Source organism: Phalacrocorax aristotelis, chromosome W, assembly GCF_949628215.1.
Source record: "Phalacrocorax aristotelis chromosome W, bGulAri2.1, whole genome shotgun sequence".
Taxonomy (NCBI): Eukaryota; Metazoa; Chordata; class Aves; order Suliformes; family Phalacrocoracidae; genus Phalacrocorax; species Phalacrocorax aristotelis.
The window spans coordinates 28,014,892-28,039,146 of NC_134310.1; the positions used below are offsets into that span (position 1 = coordinate 28,014,892).

Below are 24,255 nucleotides of genomic sequence, written 5' to 3' on the forward strand. Positions count from 1 at the left end.
TAAAGGAATGGTAACAAGTATATTTCCAGCATACAAACAGGCTTCCTTTTTCCCTCTCACAGTACAGTTACAAACTTGTAGCACCCTCATTACATTTAGATTCTAGAAAAGGTGATTTTTCTTTTTTTTTTTTTTTCTCCTAGAAGTTTGCAGGACGGGAAAAAGAGGAAAAATATTTGGCTGGTGGTGGTGGGATCAAAAATATCGTTAAACATCTAGTTTTTGCAGCATTTCTCAGAGACTGGATTTAAACTGAAACCAGACTAAAATATGTGGATGCCTATGGAATGTTGAGCTGAAGCCGGTCTCCCGGCCTGCAGTGCAACACCTGCTGTTTAAAACCCAATCTCCGTACCACATGACTTTAAAAAAAAAAAATAAAGAAAACGCAATCATGTTCAGAGATGTGATACAAATAAAACTACAGTTTTTGCACATTGTCTCTCAAATATCTCACTGCCAAATAAAAACCCAAATCAAGTCAAATAAATAGATGCATATTTTGTTAAGGTAACTTCCAGAATTTTCTCTGTACCTGCCTGTAATAAGATTCCGGCATTCAGAAAGTGCTGGAAATCCTCTTCACTTCTTGGGGACTAACACTTTTTTATAGCTGGCTCGCTAGAGTTTTGAACTCAATTTATCAACCTTCGTATGCCTTCCTTTGCAATTGTTAGTAAACTGGTAGCAGCATTTCACAAAAGGAGAATTTAAAGGAAAGAGCTGTAAAGAACCAGCTCCCTCACACCCTCTGCTCGTTGGGCCTGTTTGTCCAGGACAGGAGGACATTTCTCCATTTAAGTGGCATCGTGTCTGCCTTTTTTTTTTTGCTAACTGCAGATGTAAAAGCATTTTTAGCAAAACTGTACTCAGTCTAGGCAGACGTAAGGCAGGATGTTCAATCTACCATCATCCCCATGTGGATCTAGAGATATGCACTGTGTCCAATCATACCAGTTACCCTGTGTGTCGTAACAACCGTTCACGCCTGGCCAGTTATGTTCACATATTCTGTTGAGGTCATCACTTGTGACCTCCCTCGTGACCCCAGGCAAGTCTGTAGGTTTGCTGTTAGGAGCTAGAACGTGAGTCTTTCTAGCCTCTTTTCTAGTGCTTTCCTCCTGCTTTAAATATTCAGACATGAAGTAGTGAGCTCCTGGCGTCTGTACTCCTGATGAAGACAGCAAGCTACTCTGTCTGTTTAAATACGACTGAATGATTTCATTCCTGGATAATTCTTTCCAGTTCGTTTGTTCAAAAGGGCTTTGCAGGTTGGGTTTTTGCTCCTGCTTTTCCATTTCTGTCCTGTGCTGTTCAGTAAGTGCAGGGATTTCTACCTGCAAAGGATCTTTCTGTGTTAAAGGTTTTATCTGTCCTGTCATGGGGTCAAAAGTGAGTTTTCTCTCTTTTAATCTCACAGGTTTCACCCCCCCTTCTGTCACGTGTCCATCCAAGTTGACTGTGTAGTCTCTGGGTCGGTACCTTTTCTTCTTTTTACTATCGGAACCTGAAGCAGCATCATCACTGTCCATTTTTGAAGTGTCCTGTGAAAAGCCCATGTGTGGCGTGAGAGATTCCCCCGGGTGGGAGCTGGTTTTGCAGCTGGGCGATGTGTGCTGTTGAAGTGTCCCTGCTGTGTGCCTGTGCTGGCTTTCAGAAGGTACCTGCTGCTCCTGCCAGTGCTGAGATACCTCAGGTACTGATTGCTGAGAGAACTCCAGTCTTTTTGCTGGCATTGGAGGTGTTGATGGTTGCATCAAGGATGGTGGCGGTGATGGCACCTGTGCAGTATCCAAGAACTGAGACCTTTGAGACGGACTAGGCATTGAATCCTTTGGTGAGTACGTAGTATGCTGCCGAGCAAAAGTATCATGCCTGACATTTCTAGGGCTAAACGAGGAACAGCGAGGACTCTTAGGTTGGTGCGGTCCTGTGGTTTCTTCCGATTTATCATGCTGCTGAAGCACTGCAGTCTTTAATAATGAGGAAGTGCTTGAAGGTTTTACGAGTCCCGGAGAACTGGTGTGAGGTTTTACAGCATTTACTGGGATCTTATTGTGTTTATCATTTTCACTGAGTTCTGTCCTGCCGCTTTCGGGCCCTGCATGTAAACTTACATCTACAGGGCTAGGAAAATTTTCAGGACTACCTCCAATTCCATTTGTTGGAGGAGGTGAAGAGTTTTGTAATACTTCATGACTAGCTTTGGAGACTTTTGGGGCAGGAGGGCCCTGATGCCCATCCCTGTGTTCACCTTTCTTTTTCCGATTTCCCAGTTTCTCTGGTTTTGGAGAATTTAGTTTCTGTATATCATTCCTGCTTTTCAACTCGCTGATAGGCTTTGATCCGGCCACAGCAGGAAGTTGCGCTTCTGGTTTGCAGTTGTGAGCACCACCATTTGCTGATCCGGGTGGATTCGGCAGCCCCCTTGGCACCGGTTCATTCTGGGTTACAGGTTCTATCAACTTTTGCCAATTCCGCAACAATTTCTTGGCACGTTTGGCAAGTTCCTCATTGGATGTCTTCTTCCTCACCTCATTGATAAGCCTCCCAAGTCTTGTTTCCTACAAGGAAAGAAAAGCTGTTTTACAAACAAGCATCATTCTAAACAAAACTCTTAAGGTACATTCCTGCTTTTAATGCTTACCCTAAGAAATACCTAGCTAAAAACCACTGAAGGTTTAAGCGTTGAATCAATCTCTTTCAAAAGGATTAGTCCAGTGGTCTGGTGCTCTGCCACACAACGTGAAACCTACTGTAGGTTTCATGTCACCCTGTCTTTATTCCCTGCATAAGCACCGGAGACATTAGCTGTGAAAAACATCCGAAAGGAATTCTTTAATCAGCAAGAATCTTGAGAATAAGGGTGCAAGCTCAGAACTGAGGGGAAATGTAGCACCTGAGGCAGAAAAGGTGTGCATTTATCACAACGAAAGTATAAGATCTATCTGCAGAAAGAGGCAAGAGGAAAAATTCCAGCATCTTCGCCTGTTACAGTAATAGGTTGACAATAAAAAGTCTCAGTTTCACAAACCTGACTAGCCAGGGTGCGACTTATGTCCTACCTTCTTCCTCCATCTCTCCTCTCCCTTCACTCCCCAGTATCTTGAAAGGGTAGGAAAGACCGATTTAAACAAGCATTCCTAGGGTGTCCCAAAGTGGTTTCATAAGCGGAAGGAAGTGTTTGATTGTTCCCAAAGCACATTTGAAAACAAAGAAGTGTTCCACAAGTCAGATTACTTAAGAAAAGCACTTCAAAGCAAAACACAGACCGGACTGTGAGAGAAATATGCAACATGTTGTGATACATCTATTGAAATACAGCTGGAGTTACAGTTAAGCAATAGTTAAAAGCAAGTAATACCAATAATTTCAATATAAAGACTGAAGAAAGTTTTATAATTTAGCCGTAAAAAACTTCTTTGGGCTCTAAGAGTGGCCAGTGAGGCTGCCCCTTCCATCCCACCTAATACTTCAGCTTTTAATACACCTAATCTTACCGACCAGACCAGTCATTGAAACCTGCTTGATTGAATTTCAGATTAATTTTACAGACACAGAGTAACTACATTCCTAGTTCAGATTCTTGGGTGCTTGGTCACCAAACATCTAAAAACGTGACCAGGACTTCAGCAAGGAGGGTGATGCTGCTGAATGCGACAGAATGAATCAGTAGCAAGTAACGTAGTGCCCCACACAAACAGGAACCGCGCTGCGCAGAATACTAATCTGAGCCCAGAAAGAGTCGCTGTGCACGCATTGAGATCTCGGAAGCAGCATGAGAGGGACAAAATAATATCTTAATTGTAATTCTTTTGCAATCGATCTACTGTTTCAGGAAAAGCTCTTATGGAAATTAGGCAGAGAAAGTCCTTTTATACGCATAAACATCCAGTAATGCTTAGAGGGTGACATACCTCAAGTGCCTCTTTGGTAATGGGATATTTCTCCAGGCTGGAGATGACTTCCAGCACTGCCACCATGTTATGGATCTGCAACAAGGAAGACAAAGTCACTTCGTGTTTCATGTAGTCTTAGTTATCAAATGTAATTTAAGACCTTCCACTTTATAATTGCTGGAAGCAGTAATCACAAAATTACTATCACACTGTCTGGCTTTAGGGAGCTGATTGTTCAAAGAATAGGGACAAGGACACTTTGCTGACCTAGTTGGAAACTGCAGGAGCTGTAGCAAACATGCTCTTATGTAAAACTAAAGGCAACATTAGCAATAAAACCAGCGGGACTTACTAGCGAAGTTGAGATCCCCAGCCCAGGTACAAGTTCATTGTCCTACAGCCCAACAGGACACCGAAGTGCCAGGCGCACCAAGAGCAGCACGAGCCAGGTCAGAAGTGTTGCGTTTCTTCCTTTAGGCACTGCTTTAGATTTACACAAGCCACCATTCTACAGTTTTGTTCAAAATATTTGATGTTTCCTGTGGCTATGCACCAGGAGCCTGAACACCCAGGTATAAACTCCTCCACGTTTAAAAGCAGAGATGAAGCAAACGCTGTGCCCAGTAGGTGTCCTCAGACCATCGCCCAGCACTGGCCGGACCAGGCATGGGATATCGCCCGGCGCCTCAGCAGCCACCTTGAGCACTTCACAACCATTCTAGAACTGTATTTCCCGAGGGGTAAGATGGTGAGGCGGCACTGCAGAAACTCGCGCCACGTTAGCAAAGCGCATGTCAGATCCTCTGATGGGCTTCACCGCAACGTTCCTGGACGCGTGAGAAAGCCCCGCACACAAGCGGTTGCCACAACCTGTCGATGTTAAGCACGAGTGTGATTTCAATAATTTCTGTGAGAAAACCCAGGCTACGCAGGGATTCCCATTTCCATTACCTGACATTAAAAGCACCAAACCCTGGAATTTCTAATTCACCTTGGTAGATAGATTTAAAAGACAAGCAAAGGAAAACTTGAATCACACTGTCATTTATTGCCTGATTTCATTTGTGACTCAACTGGACGTGAACTGCATCTGAGAAGTCTCGCAGCAAGAACCTCTGTGGGGATCCCACATTATCCTGAAGTCTTATTGGGACCATAATCAGGTAGCCGTGCCCTCCCAGCCACACACTCCGCTGCAAGATTCTTCACCTTAAAAAGACTGCAAGTTAGTAAGAATTAGCTTTTTCCAGTCAGTTCTACCCTTCTATTAAGATACACCAGGAGAATCAGGGGCTGAAGCCTCCCCCCTTCAGAAAATCTTGTGCACGGACAATGTTTTTTCCATCACAGCAGGGCTGCTTAATGCTGGAGATACTTGGATAAAGCTGTCAGCAATTAAACACTTTGCCCAATTTTAAAAATTAGTTTGATAAAAATTAACTGTAACAGTCTGTGTAGGCTTTGAATGATAACTCTTACAGGTTGTAAAACCAACTTCAGACCAAAGAGGAATTAATTCATCGTCGTCTTTTCTTCACTGAACTACAGTGCCTCTGCAGATACTTAAAGCCCTACCATCGGTCAGGTCTAGTAAAACTCCGCTTAAGCTTTAAAGCAGCAACAGCACCCATTTCGACATTTTAGTCCTTAGTATTTCACTTCAGCGCACCAACTTTCTTCCACGTTTCGATCCTTGCGCTGCCCTCGCTGCCTAGGCAGGATGATTTAGCACCACAGTTTAAGTAATACATAACACCATTTCTTTTTTTCTTCAGTTTCTAGAACCAGAGCACTTAGAATAGCTAATGCTCAAATTCTGGGAGTTTCCAGACAAAACATTTTTAGACTTGCAAAACACGATACTCTCCTTCCCAACACATATTTTAGACTATGAATTACCAGGGCGCAACAAGGCACACACCAATAATCGGTACACTTATCTTCTGCAGTTACTGGTAATCCCCAAGTATTCATTATGTGAATGACAAACTGATAGCAAAAAAAGGATCATTAGTCTATAAGAAAGGTCACGACGCGGAAAATGATACACTCACGTATATACGCACCTAGAGAAAGGTGAAATTGGTCAGGGAGTTTCCAGGAACAGCTTTGCCTTCGTTTCAATATACCCAAGTATGCGTATATGGATGCCCCCGAATGCTAAATCACCTACTGGGGACCAGGTCTACACCAAGACTGATAGACTGTTACTTCATTCTCTCCTTTGAGGGACACATGGTGCCAATTAAGGCAGCAAAAGCAGCCTTACACCGCTGAGCCTGTCCGATCACTCCACTTCTGGTAAAACACAAAACACCCATTTCAGATTCTTCACACATTTGTAACCAATTGAAAACCCACTGTCGCACTGAAGCAATTGCTGCAAGGAGCACGAAAGCTCGCACTCGAGATCAACTGCAAGAAGCTCCTCTTCCCCCCCCCCCACCCCCCCCCGCCTTCTTTTTGACCTGCAGGAAAACGTGGTTCTTAAAAAAGAATAAAATATTCAGGCAGGTTCAACAACTTCTCCACCCTTCCCCAGCAGTTTTGTGCAGTTTTCTTGGAATGCTTCATCCAAACTGCCATAAGGAGAAGCTTATAATAAAAATCATATTCACCGATTTCAAAATAGACTATGAAACTTCCTGGGGTATAGTTAAACACTGTGATGAGAACAAGACAACCTCCCCAAAGTGCCTCAGGTATCATCTATTCAATGCGAAGACACCTATGTATTTCAATAACAGCAGCACATCGGTATTGCACACCAGTATCTTTACCTTAAATTATCTGTTAACTAGCTTAAAAAAATATATTGTCACACAACTGACTTGAGACTGAAGTTACAAAACCTACCAGGGCATTATCCTACTTTGAGCAGCACCCGAAATGATAATTTATTAGCGCAAGCTGCTATAAAAATGCTTACTGGCTACACAGCAGACAGGCGAAGTAACAAAGCAGAGCGGGGCAAGGGAGTTTGGCAACCTTGCTCTCTTCAGACACTGGTTAAAAGTACAATTGCATAAATCAGCATCTCAAACTTGCACATCGTTTTAGTTTCTATTTGCCTTTGCTTACTTACACTGCGACCCATTACTGCCACCCCAAAACAAGAACTTCCATGAAGCAACCCCAGGACCTCGTATTTAGGAGCTTGCGGAGAACAGCTAAGAATAATTTACATGGCATTTCAAAATCTCCCGTGCTATTCCCACGTTGTGAGGATTGACTGGCACACAGACTAATTCACTCGGAAGTTTGCTGGAGAACATCTGCTTTGAGTCATCTATGATAATCCTTTCCAGCCAACCCTAATGACAGTCACAGAAAACAAATCTTATTTATTCCATGCAAGTCTCCTTAAGTCATTCAGCTGCACTCTGGAGCTTACTACTGGTATCTGAGATCTTTTCCAAGCTAAGCACTAAATGTTTTTACTACAACCTCAGACAAAAGCGAGGGTTTCCGAACTCCCTAGAAAAGATCAAGCAGCCTAACTGTCTTTTTTAAACTGCATCTTAATCCTATTTTAGCTTTTATAAACCAAGAACAATTCAATAACTAACTTCAGGGTTTAGGCAGCAGCTTAAAATGATAAAAAGTGTGTTCGGGTTTGGGAAGCTCTTCCCTGTCACCTCCAGTTCTACCACCTCCTTCCCTGGCAGATCTGAAAACAGCAGCAAACTCAGCATCCCCGTTTCCACGTGCTGGGGGTGCGGAAGGGCTCGGACTACCAACCTGCTGGGACGCGGTTTATGTCAGACCAGCACACTAAAATGTTAGGCTTTGATTCTCTCCCTTCATCTACAGACCAGCCCAGATACAAACCCCCAGCGAGCACCAGTGTAACACCTTCCTTCCCTCCTCAGGACTGCCTCGACACACAGGACAACCCACATCAGCCTGCGCCTCACGCCACTGCTGCCTAAGAAACAAACGGCACAGAAACATTCACTTGCAGTCATTTGAATATAGCAATTTTGGGTTTTTTTTAATGTTTCACAGGGATGTTTCTAAAGATCTTTGCACACATGAGTAGACCATGATAGATAACAAACCAGGTCTGAGTTAGCAAAGATGATGTTGCTCAGACACTTAGTTGTGCAGGCCTGGACTAGGAGAAGGAGTAGGTATTTCCTTGTACACAAAAACCTGAGGTCTAGGTGCACAATTACAAAAAAAAAACTGCAGTGAAACTGCTACTAGGTTCCTCTCCTACTGGATTCAGGCTAGAGAAGCTCTTTTCAATCACTTGCATAAAGTTCAGGTAACAGCACTAAAGGGCAGCTTTTGACACAGTATCATCACCACACATGGGTCACATTAGTATCTTTAAAAGTTTCTAAAGGATGGTTAAGCTTGGCCCAGCATGTCTAGGGTCCCCAGTCACCAAAACTTTTCTAAAAACAAAGCGTAATGCTATTATCCTCCTGAAATCACAGGTTTAATGATCAATAATCTGACAATAAGCGTTTAGAACAGACTATACAGATACATCAGAAGACAGTGGCTTTTAGAGAACGTATCTGTCATCATACTTCAGCTTAGCTCCTCAGAACACGTTATAAATACTCAATAATTTGCCGGTTTCAGAGGAAGTACTTCTGTAACATTTTCCCACCTCTAGTCCCAAAACAATTTTACAAAAGCAAGCAGAGAAGTGGACCTGCCATGGAAGACTGAACAGGTCTTTCTATCTTTCCTACAGATACAAATCCAGATCTCAATTGCCAGGTTGGTGTTTCCCATTGGCAGTTAACACGGGGAACGCAGCACAATCTATTCAGAAGCTCACAAAAGGCTTTGTGCCATCTTTTACTGTCTTCCCCCTTCCCCAGGGGGCAGAGGCATTTTATAGGGTAGTTATAAAAACTGATGTACATCTACGGGTCAGCCGTATCCTTAGGTAGCGCAGGATAATGTTCAAGAAAACCCCAGGTTCAAGGTCAACATTGCTGAAATTGCCGGGAAGGCAGAACTGATTCACCAGGAGGCACAGCACCAGCCCCACCAGCAACGTCATCCACTCGCTTTTATCTTCTCCCAAGCAGCGTAGCTTTTACCTGCACCTAAGCACCGATCCCTACCCCAGACCGGGGTCTCTGATCAGCATCAGACCTCGCCCCCAGCACTGCCTTTGTATAAAAGCTACTTCATTGCATAATAACCTGAAACTTGGAATAATAAGAAGAGAAAAGTTGCTCTTCATAGTAGGCTTTATTTAAATGTGGCAATGGAAATACAGTAGTAGAGTGTTTATTTAGCACTTCATATCAGATGCATTAGATACCAGGCACTAATACGTATCACAAACAGTAAACTATAATGTTTTTTTTTTTCTCCAAAGATACAGACAAAACACGCCAAGTTAGAATTCAGGTTACAACCTGCTGGTATTTAGTTCAGTTCCCTTGCAACTGATCTATTAACAGTTTCCCCTACCCCCAATGTGACATGATGTTGTCTAAAGATAGGGGACACGAGATGCTATTCACAGAAATGACACACCAAAAGGATGACCATGCACTACTTTGTTCATAATTATTGAAAATGTTTCAAAGTCAGTTTGCCAAGCAGAGTTCACAAGTACACAAAAGAGGTCCTTAAAGGTGGAGGTGAGGTTTCTAATAGGATTTAGGTAAAGCAGATCTTTAAACGCAAAGGAATCAATGATTTGGGTTTAAAGTCATCCACTGAGAGCATCTTCTATGACAGAGAAACTCATTTGGAGTCCGTGCTTTGAAAGCTGATCAGAAATTTGTGCTGCAAAACAACAGGTAGAAGAAACGCTCCTTGACTACCAAGAACAGCCAAAAAAGTGGCAAGGCACAGCAAGCACTTATCCTTACCTCTGGATTGAAAATTTCCAGGTCTAATTTAAAGAGTCAAAACAATTTGCACATATTTTATTTTTACTCAGGCTTTATTTAATGGTAAAGTAACATCCACCAGATACCTTCCCACATACTTTACAAAGCCAGGATCATCAAACACAGCAAGGTCAGATTCCAACAAAATACCGCATTGCAAAGAAATCAGCAGACCTGAAATATTTTGCTTGAGACAACAGTTTAGCCCTCTCTCACCCTTTGGCAGTACGCATGCATATAATAAGCTGTAGAGAGACTACAACAGCCAAGAGACTAAGGGGGCATTGCCAGCAGAAAACACTGGTTTGCCCCAGCGGTTATAAACAGCCTCGAGACACAACCCCGCAGCAGTCGGTAAGTGCCATCGCTGCTCTAGCTCTTCTGGCCCACTCCAATGGAGACGTCTAACCCTGGCAGAGACCCTCGGCATAGCAGGAAAACACTCCACGCTTTAGCAAGGCAAGGGAAACCACCCAGTGAAAGGAGTATCCATTAGTGGAGTCATTTAGAAGGTAAGATATAAGAGGTAGAAGATTATAGAGACGAGAGGCACACTCAGAAGGTAACCGGTTCAGGGAACGGCAGTGGCACAGCACGGCACGCCGTCCTGCTCTACAGGGAGAGGTCTTGAAGGAAAACAGACAACAGTCAACAGGGTAATGCTTTTCTCCATTCATATTTATTAGCCAATAATTGGAAGACATTCTTGTTGCTACAGAGAGGAATAATTGTCTGTCAACTTCAACATTCACTAAACATTTTGAATAACATCATAAGAATCATACCTGCAGTGCCTACCCCTCCATTGTTTCAGTGAGTTTGTGTTTCACGTACAAGACCCACAAGCACACTTCTTTTTCCACCTCCCACAAAAAAAAACCCAAACCACCAGACCGTGAAGTTGGGCAAAACCTTTTCTGGGGAACACATTAATTAGCATGATTTAAAAAGCCCAGCAGCTGACGTGAAGGTTAGTTACATGAAATCCTATTAAAACGGTAAGACACGTGCGGCACAAATTCAAGGTAAGGGAACAGAGTAAGAGGAGGAGTGGGTACCGCAGACCACAAAGCCAGGCAGTCATTGTCACAGCAGGGCAGAACACAGTCTCAATGGTATTGACCACGGCATACTGCACACAAGGTAATTGTAATCTTGTTCTTCACTCAGTACCGCACTGATAAGGAATGTTATAGGCATCAAATTCAGCTGGAATTGCATGTTCATCTCAAGGCACCACAGTTCAAGAAGAACGTATACAAAGAGGAGTTCAGAGGAGAGCAGTGATAAGAGGTTTTGAAAACATGGTTAACAATAAGTTTAAGTATTCGGCTCACACAGCATTGAAAAAATAGGGAGGAGACACACAAAGCTTGAAATAAGCCTTCCTATGCATTAATAGTCATAATAAAGAAAATGGTGATCAACTGTTTTAATGCTCAGTGGCCTAATTTGCAACAAGACAAACACTGATTACATGTTAGGAATAACCAGAGAGCTACCAATGCACTCAAATAAGCTCTCAAATAGTTTCCATAGCCACTATAGAGGTTTACGAATAGAGCAGACAACTCTGGAAGGGTTGGTTTCATATAGGTGGTGTTACTTCAGTGAAGGTGATGGACCACGTAGCTTCATAAAGTCCCTTCCAGCCATGCACCCCCGTGATCCAACACCTGGGGAACTGATACCAAACACCAAGTAGTAGAAACACACTGAAACGCCCATTTCTGTGTAGTTCAAACTAGACTCAAAACAGTAATTCTAAATTCTGTCCTCTCAGAGATGCATATAGGTAGTTACACAAAACAGTTTGTATTATAAAGGACTTACAAAATTCAACACTTGAAATTCGCTGCCCCTCTGGCCCGTGCTGCCCCACCACACAGAGCCGCTCGCTATCCCAAGCGTGGTGCCCCATGGGAACGTGATCCCAGAAGAAATGCCCAAGGCCATCCCAGCCTTCGTAGGCAGCTCATCACCACTCAGGCTTCACACCACCATTTCAACTGCCACCTGCTTACCCCTCTCCATCCCACCACCTGAGCACATTTCCAGAACAGCACGGGCCCTGCCAAAACGCAGCGTAATACAGCAAGAATAACCGCAGAAACTATTAGGTTTGACCCAGCCCTGTATTGTTGCCTTCTGGTATAAATACTACCGATCACACGGCCAGCTACAAATGGGTTTAACGTTTAGTGGAACAACATAGCATGTCTTACAGAACAAGACCTGTCAAGCGTTGAGCTGCACAGCCGAAGAGTATGAAATAAGGCAACGTGTCCCCCGCTCCCCGGTGCGGCAATCGCCACAGGTTATTTCAGCACAATAAGTAACACCCAGAGAACACATTGCAACACACAAGCCCTAAAAACCCCATCACTACAGTGGTCCTAAGGACATCTAACCATGATACAGTTCCGCTGTATACACGATAACCACTCCTCCTCCTCTTCCACCTGTACAGAGCATGTAACCAGATGAATCTGTGTTTACTACTTATTACAAGCCATGAGCTAAAGTCCAAAATTATTGCTTAAAATTTGAGCCATAAAACAAGGTGCAATCCAAGTCACAAGAACAACTGGTCCTACTTCAACAAGACAGTTTTTTGATTGTTCAGGCAGAATGATACAAAATATACAGAAGATTCAGCCCTTGAACACGTCCCTTTTGATTTATCACTGTCTTGGTGCTTTCTACAGTCAGGCAAGATCCACTCACGCAGCCAGATGTCCTCTGTACTTTGACTGCAGTTATTCAGGGGAGCAAAAAGCCAACGCGGAGAGTTAATGCAGGACAGGCGGGTGCTGGCGGAGCCGGACGCTCCCAGCACAGCAGCTCTCCGCTTCCCCTGACCTCGCCGTTCTGATCCACCTGCGTTACGGTAAGAGCAAAGACAGACACTGAACTAGACTGTGAGAATGGCCCTGAAAGGCATTGCCTGACAGAATCCTTCTGGAATCACCTGCTCCATCTTAATGCACTCGAGAGAACTAGTGGAGATTTAAGATGATGCAACACGCATTTACAGACTTAATGAGAATGGCTTCAAAGGGTCAAGAACTTCCTCAAGTTCTTAAATGTTACCCATCACATGGAATATCTACCCAGAGCTGTTAACATGGAGCCGTTTATATCTGAACATAATACAGAAAAGCCCTACTAATGTCACCACAATACAGACTTTTCACTCTTTAAAAACAAAGGCATCTATCACCGCCTTGGTGTACTTTTAAATGCAGCAGGCCAACTTCTTTCAAAACGATAGGGAAGCTTCTCAGCCAGTTCCTTGACTGGTAAAGGAGGCTAAGGTAAGAGCCTGTTGAACACATTGCATTGTGGAATTTATTAATTCATCACACGGAAGCACAAAACGCTTGTATGACTGCTCATGAGAATTTAAGCATGGCATATTTGTTCACAAAACCTGAGAAAAATAGTCTTACAGACTGGGAAAGTTTTAGATACCAAGTTTGGAGAGAAGACACTGTATCCATGCAACAGCAGTTGCTAATACAGAATTTCCATTGGCACATACCACAGAGAAGTCTTATGGATATGCAAAAAAGATTTAAATCAATGTACCTGTCTCCTAGAATTATTGCTCTCCAAATTCTAGATAAAATGCTGCTGCCAGTCACCCATTTCCAAATACCTCCATTCTCTGAAGACTCTTCAAGTCCTTGGAAGAATATAACGTGTGGGGAAAGCGATGACCCGCCCCGATAATCAGTCGAGAATGCTCGGCCATTCTGTTCAGTGGCACAATCATTAGCAGCTACTTAGAAACAAAATGAGTTTTCTACCTTTGGCTGGAAAAGAAAAAAATCTTCCTCAGAAGACTGTAAGCACAGCACCTTTCATCTCGGAGCTTACAAGCTGGAGGGCGACTTGACTTTACGACCAGCTCCACTCCAGAGCCAATTGCCCAGTGTGATTATGACAGGACAAAAGAACCCACCGGTGCCCCATCAGCTTTTTATTTATATTTAAACACAGAACACTCAGGAAGCTGCAACCTGGCGCTAGTTATTTCTAATCTAGTAGCAGAAAAATTCATGATTTCTACTTAAGAAAGCCCCACTGAGGCTTAAGCCCCTGGGCAGCCTGCCTTAATGTCCAGTGAAAAATATTACACAAAGTCAAAACCCAATAACTCATACTTTGATAGACAAACTCACACACACACAACAGAGGCCGAGTTTTCGTGATGCAGATTCTTAAATAGCATGCTTCCCCCACCAGCACACCAACTGCAGGCACCCCATCTTTGCAAATACACCTGAAACACCACCTCTTGCATCACCTTCTCTTCCATCTCGCGATGCTCAACACTATTCAAGAAGCAACGACAGTTTCTCCAAGCATAAACTATAATATTGAGGTATCAATTTTTCTGGAACTTTCAGGATGATAACTCATACATAAACATAAAAACTCCGTGTTCCTTCCCACGCAACTGACTTCCACAGCACAAGCGCTGACCATCCTGCCCAGCTCAAAGAGCTCCGCTTAAGTGACAGCTCGAGTTACAGAAACTCAGAGCTGGCTGCAGACGCGCTGGAAGTTTATTTGCTGAAGAGAAGTTACAAATGTGCATCACCACCTTGGGAAAAACCCCTGCTCCTCCACCTTCAGAGGTTCTACACTCCTTAAAAAAAAAATAAATCAGTTTAGACCTGCAGTATGATCATGATACTCTGCAAGCTGATTCTGCAGGAAAACAGTATGTGAGAAAGCAGCTCCACAGAAGTGCTGGCTGTCACTCTCAGACAAGACTTCCACCTCTGCACAATCATCTTTTCAGCACAAAGTTTCAAAATACACCCAGTTGAGTACGTTGCTGAATACTACAGACAGACTTGGACGTAGGATTCCTCTCCTCCCCAGCTGCTATGTTAGAAAACCACTTTGTTCAGTAAAAGAGAACTAATTACATTTTACTTCCAGCGACTCCTCAATAGAAATTTCTACCACCGACTGTTTGGACATGCTGAAAGTCGTATACTTTGATATTAACAATCACACTTAAGCACATACTGCTGCCCCATGAAAGCCATGCCCCAGAAAACACTGACATGCTGTTAAGTTTAGCAGATTTCACCTCAAATTAAAGCAATTTGCTAGCGCTTATATATTGTTCCAAACACTGAAAGCATGAATTACTTGGAGAAAGAATAATTTAGTAGTTAGAATACTGAATAAACAAACCTACGTTTACATTAAACTGAAAGCGATGAACTTACCTTTACCTTAAATATTTCTTTAAAGACCAAGTGCCTATGCGAGGCCACATCATACCGCATGTTATATGGACGGACGAAAGTTTATTTGAAGTTATCACCAAGCACAAAATGGGTGAGACGAGATAGCAGTGAAGCATTATCAACCACAACAGACATGGGTGGTTTTTTTATTTACAAAAACTACACTGACATTAATTTTAACACCAAATCTAATATATTCGAGTAACTATGCCTTCAAAGAAGTGCTTCTTAATCAACATCAAATTCCCCTAGTAGGCAGAATCGACTCCTTTCCCTATCCTGAAACTTTTGTGGTTCCTGAAAAAGAGAACGCTACTTGTCAAGTGCAGCAGCTCCTTCGAGAAACTGGAAGAGGCTCTCCCCTCGCAGGATACCAGGAGAAAAAGCTTCAGCTGCTCTGCAGCTACTTTGATCAGGAGCCAAAGTTGCCAGGATGACAGCGCTGCTGTCATGTGGCCATACCAAAAACCCTGACGAGAGGCAACAACCCACACCTTATGTGCTCCTAAACTGGGCTCACCCTCAACTTATTGTACAGAGCCCTGAGAAATGACAAACTGGAGTTCTCTCCTAGGTCCAAACTTTCTATCCTAGGTCCAAATACAGGCTAAGCTGAAGGCCTTTCATATTTTCTAAGACACAGATTGGGTCTCTTCCCCCTTGGGAGCGTTTGACAGCAAATACTTTCCCTTCCACCCATGCCAGTGTCAGGCTGCAGTGCCTGGGCAGCAGAAGCTGATCCAGCTGCACCCCACACCAGCTCCAGCCACCCCATGCTCAGCTGCCTCAGCTCCCAGCTTTCTTGGGTTAAATGTGCGCCAAGGTTCACCAAAATGGCTTAGCACAGGGTCCCAGGTGCACCAGCAGCTGCAGGAACGCAGCTGCCCCAAGCCAGAGCCACCTGGGAAACTGCAGCCTCTAGTGCTTCGCTGTCTGGGAATTTTGTTCTAGCACATCTCTCCTGGAAGGATGTGCATCTTACACATCAGCTGCCTTTTCCATGCTGTGGTTCACGGTGACCGTCAGAGATTACTCCTGCTGTTTACCTACAAAAAGGTTGGTTCTTCCATTCAGTAAACTGCTTTGTGGTTACATCAAGAAAAATGTGTTAGATTAGTTATTTCCCGCCCTCTAGCCTCTGAGCAACGAAAGCATTCATTTCTCAAAGGTCCATGCTATAGTGTGTGCAGAAAGCTACTTGCTGCAAAGTTTTATCATTTGGATTTGAAAAGCCTGATCCTTTTAATGAAACAACCTGACAAACTGAGAGGTGTCTGGCTGGAGGGTGCTGCTCTCCAACAGCTTGAGCTTGTACGGCTTGGCGCTGCCACTACCCCACCGTCACCTCTCCTTGCCGCACACACTCCCCCAACTACTGCTCTGTGCCAGAACTGCCACCTCCCCGAGCCCACGAGGAGCCAGGGGAGGGCCAGAGAACCCAGACCCTTTCAGTCAGGGTTTGGCCAGGTGAGTGCCTCAGCTGGCCTGGCACAGGGTCAGCACAAGGGAGGGAACAGGAATGTGCACCTGGAGGTGGGGAAGCAGATGGGGGTCACAGCAGCTCTCCTCCGGGTGCGGCTCCATCGGCACTGTCAGCATTCGAGCCAAGTCAATTTTTGATTATTTGCAGCACTGGCTGCACAGCCTTCAGTATACGGTGGTTTACTCTCAAGTTGCAAAGCTCACTACTCAGGAGCACCCTCCTGGATATCCATGAAGAAGTTTCCCAGCATTTCTCCCAGGAACACGTGGCGAGCCCTTGCATTCCTGCACTGCAACAAGCACAGGGTACGATTCCAGACACCTCGGAACCACGCACAATGACAGTGACAATAAATCCCCTACAAGTAAAACTTGACCATAAGGCACCCGCTCTCATCTCAGGAAACACAGCCAGGTGTAGTTAACCTTTGCAGGTAACACATACCTCTTCCCTGCGAGGTCCCAAGCCAGCCTGCTGAGGCAGCAGGGAAGCACAAGGAAGCACAGAGCACTCCGTTTTTCAGCTTCTGTATTTATTTAATACCCAATTCTGCTGCCATACCTGTGCCAGTATGTAGTGATGCACCAGAATTTCGATCAGATAATTGAGCTACGACAAAAACTACCTGGGGGGAAAAAGAAGGTATCTTTTCTTTTTGAAACCCTGATCAATTCCCCAGTTCAGATCGCCACATGATCCTGCAAATAGTTGCACTAGCATGCATAAAATGGCTGTGTGGAGCTGGAATAAGAAGTGGGTGTTATTTAAATTGTCACTGCTGCCGAAACAAACACTCAAATTACAGCTTTAGAGCAAATAACTACTGCCATCATCACTGCAACCTGTGGAGTTTCAAGGAATTAACAATAGAAAGGCAATTTGGCCTTCCCCTTGCTTTGACCCCTCAACCCAAGCTCCCTGCTACTTGTGTTTGCTCAGATTTTGTCTTAGCCTCAAACTTTATAATGGTCTTGCTACTGCGAGGGGTACTGTGCAAGTGAGAAGTTTTTAACACCCTCTCCGATATCCCCCCCCCCCCCCCCCCCCCCCAAAAAAAAAACCTCTCAAAAAGTACTAGTATTACCACCTATAACAAATTGACTGGGACTCTACAGGCAACTACCCAGACAAGTGCTAACTCAGACTACGTAAACCCAGTATCTGTGTGTCACAGGCGCTGTGGGAACATACTTCCAGCAAGCAAAAAATGCTATTTTAGAAGAAGAGGTGGACAGGAAAACTGCAAAGCAAGGCCAATAAACCAGCTCTACCACCACCCTCAAACATGTGAATTCAAGTGTATCCAGCCACTTACAGTACTGAGCATCAAAAAAAAGCAGTTACCCTCATTTAAGGTTATTTAAAATTACAAAGAAAGCGAGTACAATGGGAATACAACAGACCCAAATCTTTACCTGGAACCCAGGACTGACACAATAATGACACTTCTGACCCTACACATTAGAAAACATCTCAACCACCCGCATGTTTCACTACACACCTGAAACACAGTCTGCTGCCCTGATGCACAAAATGCGACGCTACTTGTAACAAGACGAGCTACAAAAAAGGAAATCAACAAAAAGAGTGAGAGGAACGACAGGTTCCAGCCTCTTTACAGCTTCCTCAAAACTGATAATAAGCTTATTAAGGCCTCACAGAAAAGGATAAAGCTAAAGCAAAAGCCATGCCTAGTCTACTTTCGCCCACACGTAACACTTCCCTGCATCCAAAGAAATCAGCCAAGTCCCCCCCGAAGTGAACCACCCTCTTCCTCCGCTCTCTACAGTTATATTATTACAGCAGTGTCTGGCACCTTCTCCCCTGCTTTTTAAACCCAATTCTAGAAAGCATATTTATCACTGACGATAGAGGCTTTTGTTTCTAGGACTTTGGTAAAGCAATCAACACAGAAAACAGCCATGGAAGCACCTTTAGCTATGCAACTCATGCGTCAACTGGAAGATCACCCCAGGCCGATGCACTAAACATATTACAACACACGGACCAATTTATTATTAACAACTCAGACCACGGACCTCTCCTGAAGGTCTGAGCAGCGAGGCCCTCTGAGATACCGCATGAATCTGCCTGATTTACCATCAGCTCGAACCTCACAGTGAGCATATAATGGGTTGTTACTCAAACCAAAGCTAGGTTTTGCGTTGCAGAGAGGTATTAATGGCAAATAATTAAATTATTGTCTAATATTAAAGACCAGGAAAAGATTGCTACATATTCAGGAGGAGAAACCGTCTAATTGCAAAAACAATTCTAACATCCAGTTGGAAACAACAGGCTTTTCCACAGAGCTAACACTAACAGATCTCATTATTCCTGACATCAGGTAATAAATTCCCTGAAGAGTACACAGCACAATTTAACAAGGCGAAGGTGTTCTGCTTGGTGGAAGAGGTGGTTTCTCCGCACAATGAGCCCAAAGGGAAAAGCCTGGCTTCTGCCAGAACCAAGGAATATCTCCCCTATAAAGCCTCACACAGCTGCTGCAATAAGGTTTCGGACACTCTTCTCCAGTCACTGTTTCTACATGGATCTTCCAGGAAAAGGACTTTCCTGCAAGAAAGTCGTGTCACCCATCGTTGTGGGTGACACCACTAAACTTGTGCTTTCCTCCAACATGAGCCGGGAACATTCTTGCGAATGCACGAGCCTTGGAAGGAAACTGATGTCGATATTTAGTGTTTAAGTTGTGTAGCAGAAGTAGTTTGCCCATATGTTTTTTCGAGGGGAAAAGGCTGAATAAATGAAGATATAATACCAGACATCCCGGGGGGCTTCCAAGATGATGTAATTTTTAAAAATAGCTTATTTCTTATAGGTCTCCTTTGAAATAGAGGTTACCCATGTCGATTCTGAACTAAGTGTGTGAAACTAAGTTATAAATATTCTGCAGCAATTACTAGGAGAGGTCTCAAGTGCTACTTGCATGTGTACAATTAAAACATTGCTCCTGAGTCAGCATGGCTTTATGTAGCAGTTAAAACAAAGATGAACAATCAGCAGAGAAGACAATTTCTCAAAGCAAGCAGGTTCTGAAAGCTTGGGGAAAAGATTGTTTTGTCCAGTTCAACTCAACACAGATATGGAGAGTGAAGTTTCCCTTTTTTAATTTAAAACAGGACCTGAGAGGTAACCAAGATCTGTATATGCCACAGAGACCTTTACAGCTATGCCAGAATGAATATCCACCACGGAGAAACAGCTTGTGTTAGAGAACATATCAGTGAAGCTTAAATTTACAGTGGCCCATAGTAAAGTACTATGAAGAACCATACCCTCCTCCTCAACCTCACAAAACTGGACTGCTGCTTGCACACCCGACAATATCAGTGCAGTTTTCACCCTCTCCCCTCTCCAGAAACATGCACGCACACACACCGACAATTATATTGAAAAGCCTGAATGAAATCCAGGCCTCAAAGCTCGGACTTTCCTTGGTAAACAAGGAAGTCAGTCACAATAATGAATGCTGTAAGTTTGAATGCAACCACTTCTTTTAGGAGAAGATTCTAAAAGGCAGCAGAAAGTAGCCAGGGTTTTCTGTGAGTACCTGCAAGCGCAGCAGCTCGTAGCCGCACTGACTTCTTCCTGTGGGAGAAACATCAGAACAGTTTCTTATACTTCTACAGCAGTGCCCAAGTGCGATTAAATTCAGAATCTACTTTTAAGCACGTTGAAAATTGAAGTTTTTCTTCCCTTCATGAAAATGGCATGACAGGTAGTTGGTTTGCTGATGGTTCACCATGTATTCTACGTGCTTTGGAGAAAAAAATCTGAGATCTGAGCCTGGAGCATGAATCTCAACTACACCACCTCTGCTCTCCTTCGAAGAGAAGGTTAAAATGGAAGTCAGCCCCCTGCCTACAGGCATTCCTAAACAATGGGCTGATTTTTCCACCACCAATGATTGCCCTGGGTAAGTATCAAGTATGTAGAATTATAATTTAACATACATCACTGCCCAGCTTATGGGGCTACTGACCTGCTGGAAGCTCAGCAGAGCTGTTGGCTGATGCTCTGACTTCCCCTCGCAGACAGCTGCCTGGTTATTTCTGGTCCCCCTCATCACAACCTCGCTGCAAGCATGTTCGCAGCATAACGTAACATTAAAGTGCAGAGAAAGAGAAAAGCATCCATCACAAAACTCATTTCCTGGCTGTTTAATTCTACACAGCCAAGCGCTTTAGAATGCAACACCAGAGGGAGGGTAACCGGTGGTGCCAGCAGTTTGGAAGTTAAAAGAAACCATAGATCTGCTAGAATTTTATTAAACCGGGTTGAAACTCGGTCTAACGTAAAGTAAAAAATTTGCTGAGAACTCAGAGCAAACAAAATTCATGAAGCATACTGACATTTCAGCAAGATCCACGTTAGAGTACTGCAAACTCAAACTTTGACATTTAAAAGCCAAAAATTACCATTATAATTCATTACTGTTACTCGATCATGTAATATTGCAGCTCATGACAAATGCACATCACAGGGGATTACTAAAGAAGCTACAAGGTCAGGGTGATTCCTCTTCAGTTTTCACGGCGCATGCAGGCCTCTCCTGAATCCTTCCAAACAGCAATAGCTTCATTAGCTACTTTAAGACTTCAATACAGGCCTGTTAAAAACACCCCACTCGTTCAGACAGAAGCAGGTAGGACTTCAACAGAGCCAAAATACCATTTCACGTACCCAGCCTCCTGCAATCACACACACGCGTGTTCAGCCTGACGCACCCGTAGCTGCCCCCACAAACTGCAGATGGCCAAGGCAAACCCACCTTTGCATCCTGCCGCGGTGACTGTGCGATCTAAGATTCAGAAAAACCTGACAGATTGCAGGCTCTGCAGTCCTCTCGCAGCAATAAACACCTAAGCGGAGAACTGCTGTAGCCTGCCAAAAAACCCCGTAAAAGGAGGAAGGGATACTTTGGATAACTGCCACTTACAGGTAGAATATACGCCGACTTCTGTGCTTACCCTACATCCCAGAAGGAGCAGATAAGCTCATTAGCGCGCTGCGGGGAAGGATACAAGGGAAGACGGAGGCTGCTCGCTGCTGGAGCGGCTCCAGAGCTCCGGAGCCGCCGCCGAGGCCCTCCCGGAGCCCGGGACCCCCCAGGGCCCGGCTGGCGGCGGCGGCCGGGGCCGAGGAACAGGTGGGCGCCCCGGAAGGTCCCGACGAGCCGCGGCGGAGCCTGGCCCAGAGCCCCCTGCAGGCCGCGCCCGAGCCGCGGCCTGGCGTCGGGAGGCCGCCGGGCCGCACGCCGCATGGCCGGGCAGCGCCGGCCGGGCCCCGGAGGGGGGGGGCCAGGTCCCGGGTGAGGGCGAGGAAGCGTGCGGCGGACGGGCGGCAGACGGGGACGCGACCCCCCGGGAGGAGGGGAGGGGGGCTCTCCGGTGGCACCGCCGGGGCGGCCCCACGGTCCCGGCTCGGGGGAGCGGGCGGCGAGGCGCCGCCAGCAGCGGGACCCCGGGCGGGCAGGGGCGCTGAGGAGCTCCCCGCTACCGCCTGCAGCGGAGGCTTCCGGTGCCCGGGGAGGAGCCCGGCCGCAGCCCCGGTCCCGGCGGGAGGAGAGGCGGCGGCGGCGGGGGACGCGCGGGGCCGGCGGCCCCTCGGACAGCGCCGGAGGGTGGGGGACGGCGGGGCGGGAACCCCGGGCGGGCGGTGGCGGCGGAGGCCCACGGCCGGCGTCCCCGCGCTGCCGGTACGGGATCCCCGGGGCCCGGCAGGTCGTACTCACGTTGCTCTGCGGGTCGATGGCCTGCAGCAGCCGGTCCCTGATCTGCTGCGGGGAGGGGGCCGGAGCCGCTGTCATTGCCTGGGCGAAGCGGGGCGGCTGACGGCCGGGGCGGGCGGGCGGCGGGGCCAGGCCGAGCCGGGGCGGCGACTCCTCACTCGCCGGCGGCGGCGGCCTCCTCGGGGAGCCGGAGTCGCATGTTCGCTCCCCCGCAAGGCGGGGGAAACGGCGCTACCGCGAGCGGGAGGCGGCGGGAGGAACCGCAACGGCGCGGCCGGGGTCGGGCCCGACTGTTCCGCTCGGGGCCGAACTCAACTGTGGGCAGGAGCCAGCCCCGCGCAGGGCACCCTGGGACACGCCCGACGCCGTAACAAACGGCGCGCCCCTGACGCCCCGCCGCACGCACCGGCGGGCACCGACCGCGCCTGCGCCGTGGGCTCGGCGGGGGAGGCGCCTGCGCAGTGGGGCGGGAGCGGGGGTGCATGGCGGCCGGCGGGACCGGGGCGAGGCAGGCGGCGGCGGCGGGGACGAGCGTTCGAGCGTTCGAGCGTTCGGGCGGCGGGGAGAACGGCGAGCGCCCTGCGTTCTCTGCCGAGTGCTGCCGCCGGCGGGGCTCCCCGGCCGCGTTCGGCGAGAGGCGGGCCCGGCGCCTGACGGGACCAGCCCCCGTGAGGGGGGCGGTGGGCGAGAGGAAGGGTTTAAGTGAATAAATAGAGGAAATACACCGTCGCTACTGGGATATTACAGCCCTAATGCGATCGTACGTGTCTCCTGTCAGGCTGCCGGGAAGGGAAAACGCTCCTGTGAGTTGTGAAAAGTCCAACGCGTTCTGGGTAAAAATTACAATAATTTTAAAGTCTTTGCCAAGCGGGAGAACTTCTTATTTTCATTATTTTCAAAATAACGGGTGAGGGGACAACTACAAACTTCCAGCCATTACTGGGAAAGAGCTAACCCTACAACACTCAAAAAAATCCAGTTCTTCATAAAGATGCATTTACCGTTTCACTTCTTGATTCAGCAGAAACCACAATTAAAAAGCAAGTCGGGCTCTCAGAGACTTGTAATACAAAAATGGACTCGGTGCAAGAGCAGCTGCACACCAGAGGAGTGAGTGAGGCATCCTGCGCCACAGCGGGTAAGTGATCAGCCCAGTGCTTAAACTTCCCAAAGCATTTAAAAGCAGCTCAAAACTAACTAGTAGTTTTTAAAGCATTTGTTCAGAGGCTGAATGACTTTCATTCTTTTGAACAATTGAAAGCTTGAGGTGACAGCACGCTATTAAGCCACATAATCTATTTAAAGCAATAAAATTGTCTTTATTCCATTACAGTAGAGTTTGATCATCTTCTGTTTCTTGTATTCACTGTATTTAAGTGTTGCTCAGAAGGCGGCATGTCAGTTCTGCACAGGATGAACCCTTTTTCCAAGGAAGAAGGAAACCGAGCCCAAGCGCCGCGGTGCCGAGTCCAGGGCTCTCTAGTGGGTTACACACAGATGGCAATGCTGGTTCCACCCCTCCCTTTTATGGTGCAGGGGGAGACTTGGTTTAATGAATATTATGGAGCAAATGTCTTCCAAGAAGTGTGTATGTAAAAGAACAACCCCCCCCTTGGAATGAACTCACTGGATTTTGTTTGGATGCCAAAATGAACACACTCGAATCCTTTTTCTATGTTCATTACAACAAGGCATCTTCCCTCCAACTATCTTTCCCCAAAAGAAAGCATGAAAAAAGTGCAGATAATGCAAAAAAGGGTGAGTCAAATGAATTGCTGCAAGTGCCCAACACTCTGCACACTCTCCTGGATTATCATGGTGACACTGGGGAAAAGTTGCTGGTCAAAGAGGCTAACTTAATATAAATAAAGATATCAGAAGGCAGACAGTTACGAGACTAGTTAAAATTTCTCAAAGCACACCAATACTGAAGTGACGTCTCCTGTAACGGAACAAACACAGCATCAAATACACA

The 24,255-nt window shown here is 46.0% G+C and overlaps 1 protein-coding gene across 6 annotated transcripts; it reads right to left on the reverse strand.

Annotated features, from left to right (window-relative positions):
• Positions 1-115: 115 nt before the first annotated feature.
• MED26 (mediator complex subunit 26) lies at positions 116-22,697 on the reverse strand. 6 transcript variants are annotated; one of them, XM_075077388.1, is made up of 6 exons: positions 22,284-22,494; positions 21,321-21,433; positions 20,532-20,625; positions 20,100-20,137; positions 3,918-3,992; positions 116-2,564 (listed from the first exon to the last, which is right to left on the reverse strand). In XM_075077388.1, exons 1-6 carry the CDS (start codon positions 22,356-22,358, stop codon positions 2,531-2,533), a joined length of 429 nt encoding a protein of 142 aa, XP_074933489.1. In that variant the 5' UTR covers positions 22,359-22,494; the 3' UTR covers positions 116-2,530. The 6 variants fall into 6 exon arrangements, with proteins under 6 accessions (XP_074933489.1, XP_074933487.1, XP_074933485.1 ...); XM_075077389.1 differs by lacking the exons at positions 116-2,564; positions 3,918-3,992 and adding an exon at positions 9,519-9,665; XM_075077386.1 differs by lacking the exons at positions 21,321-21,433; positions 22,284-22,494 and having other exon boundaries at positions 20,532-20,621.
• Positions 22,698-24,255: the final 1,558 nt, after the last annotated feature.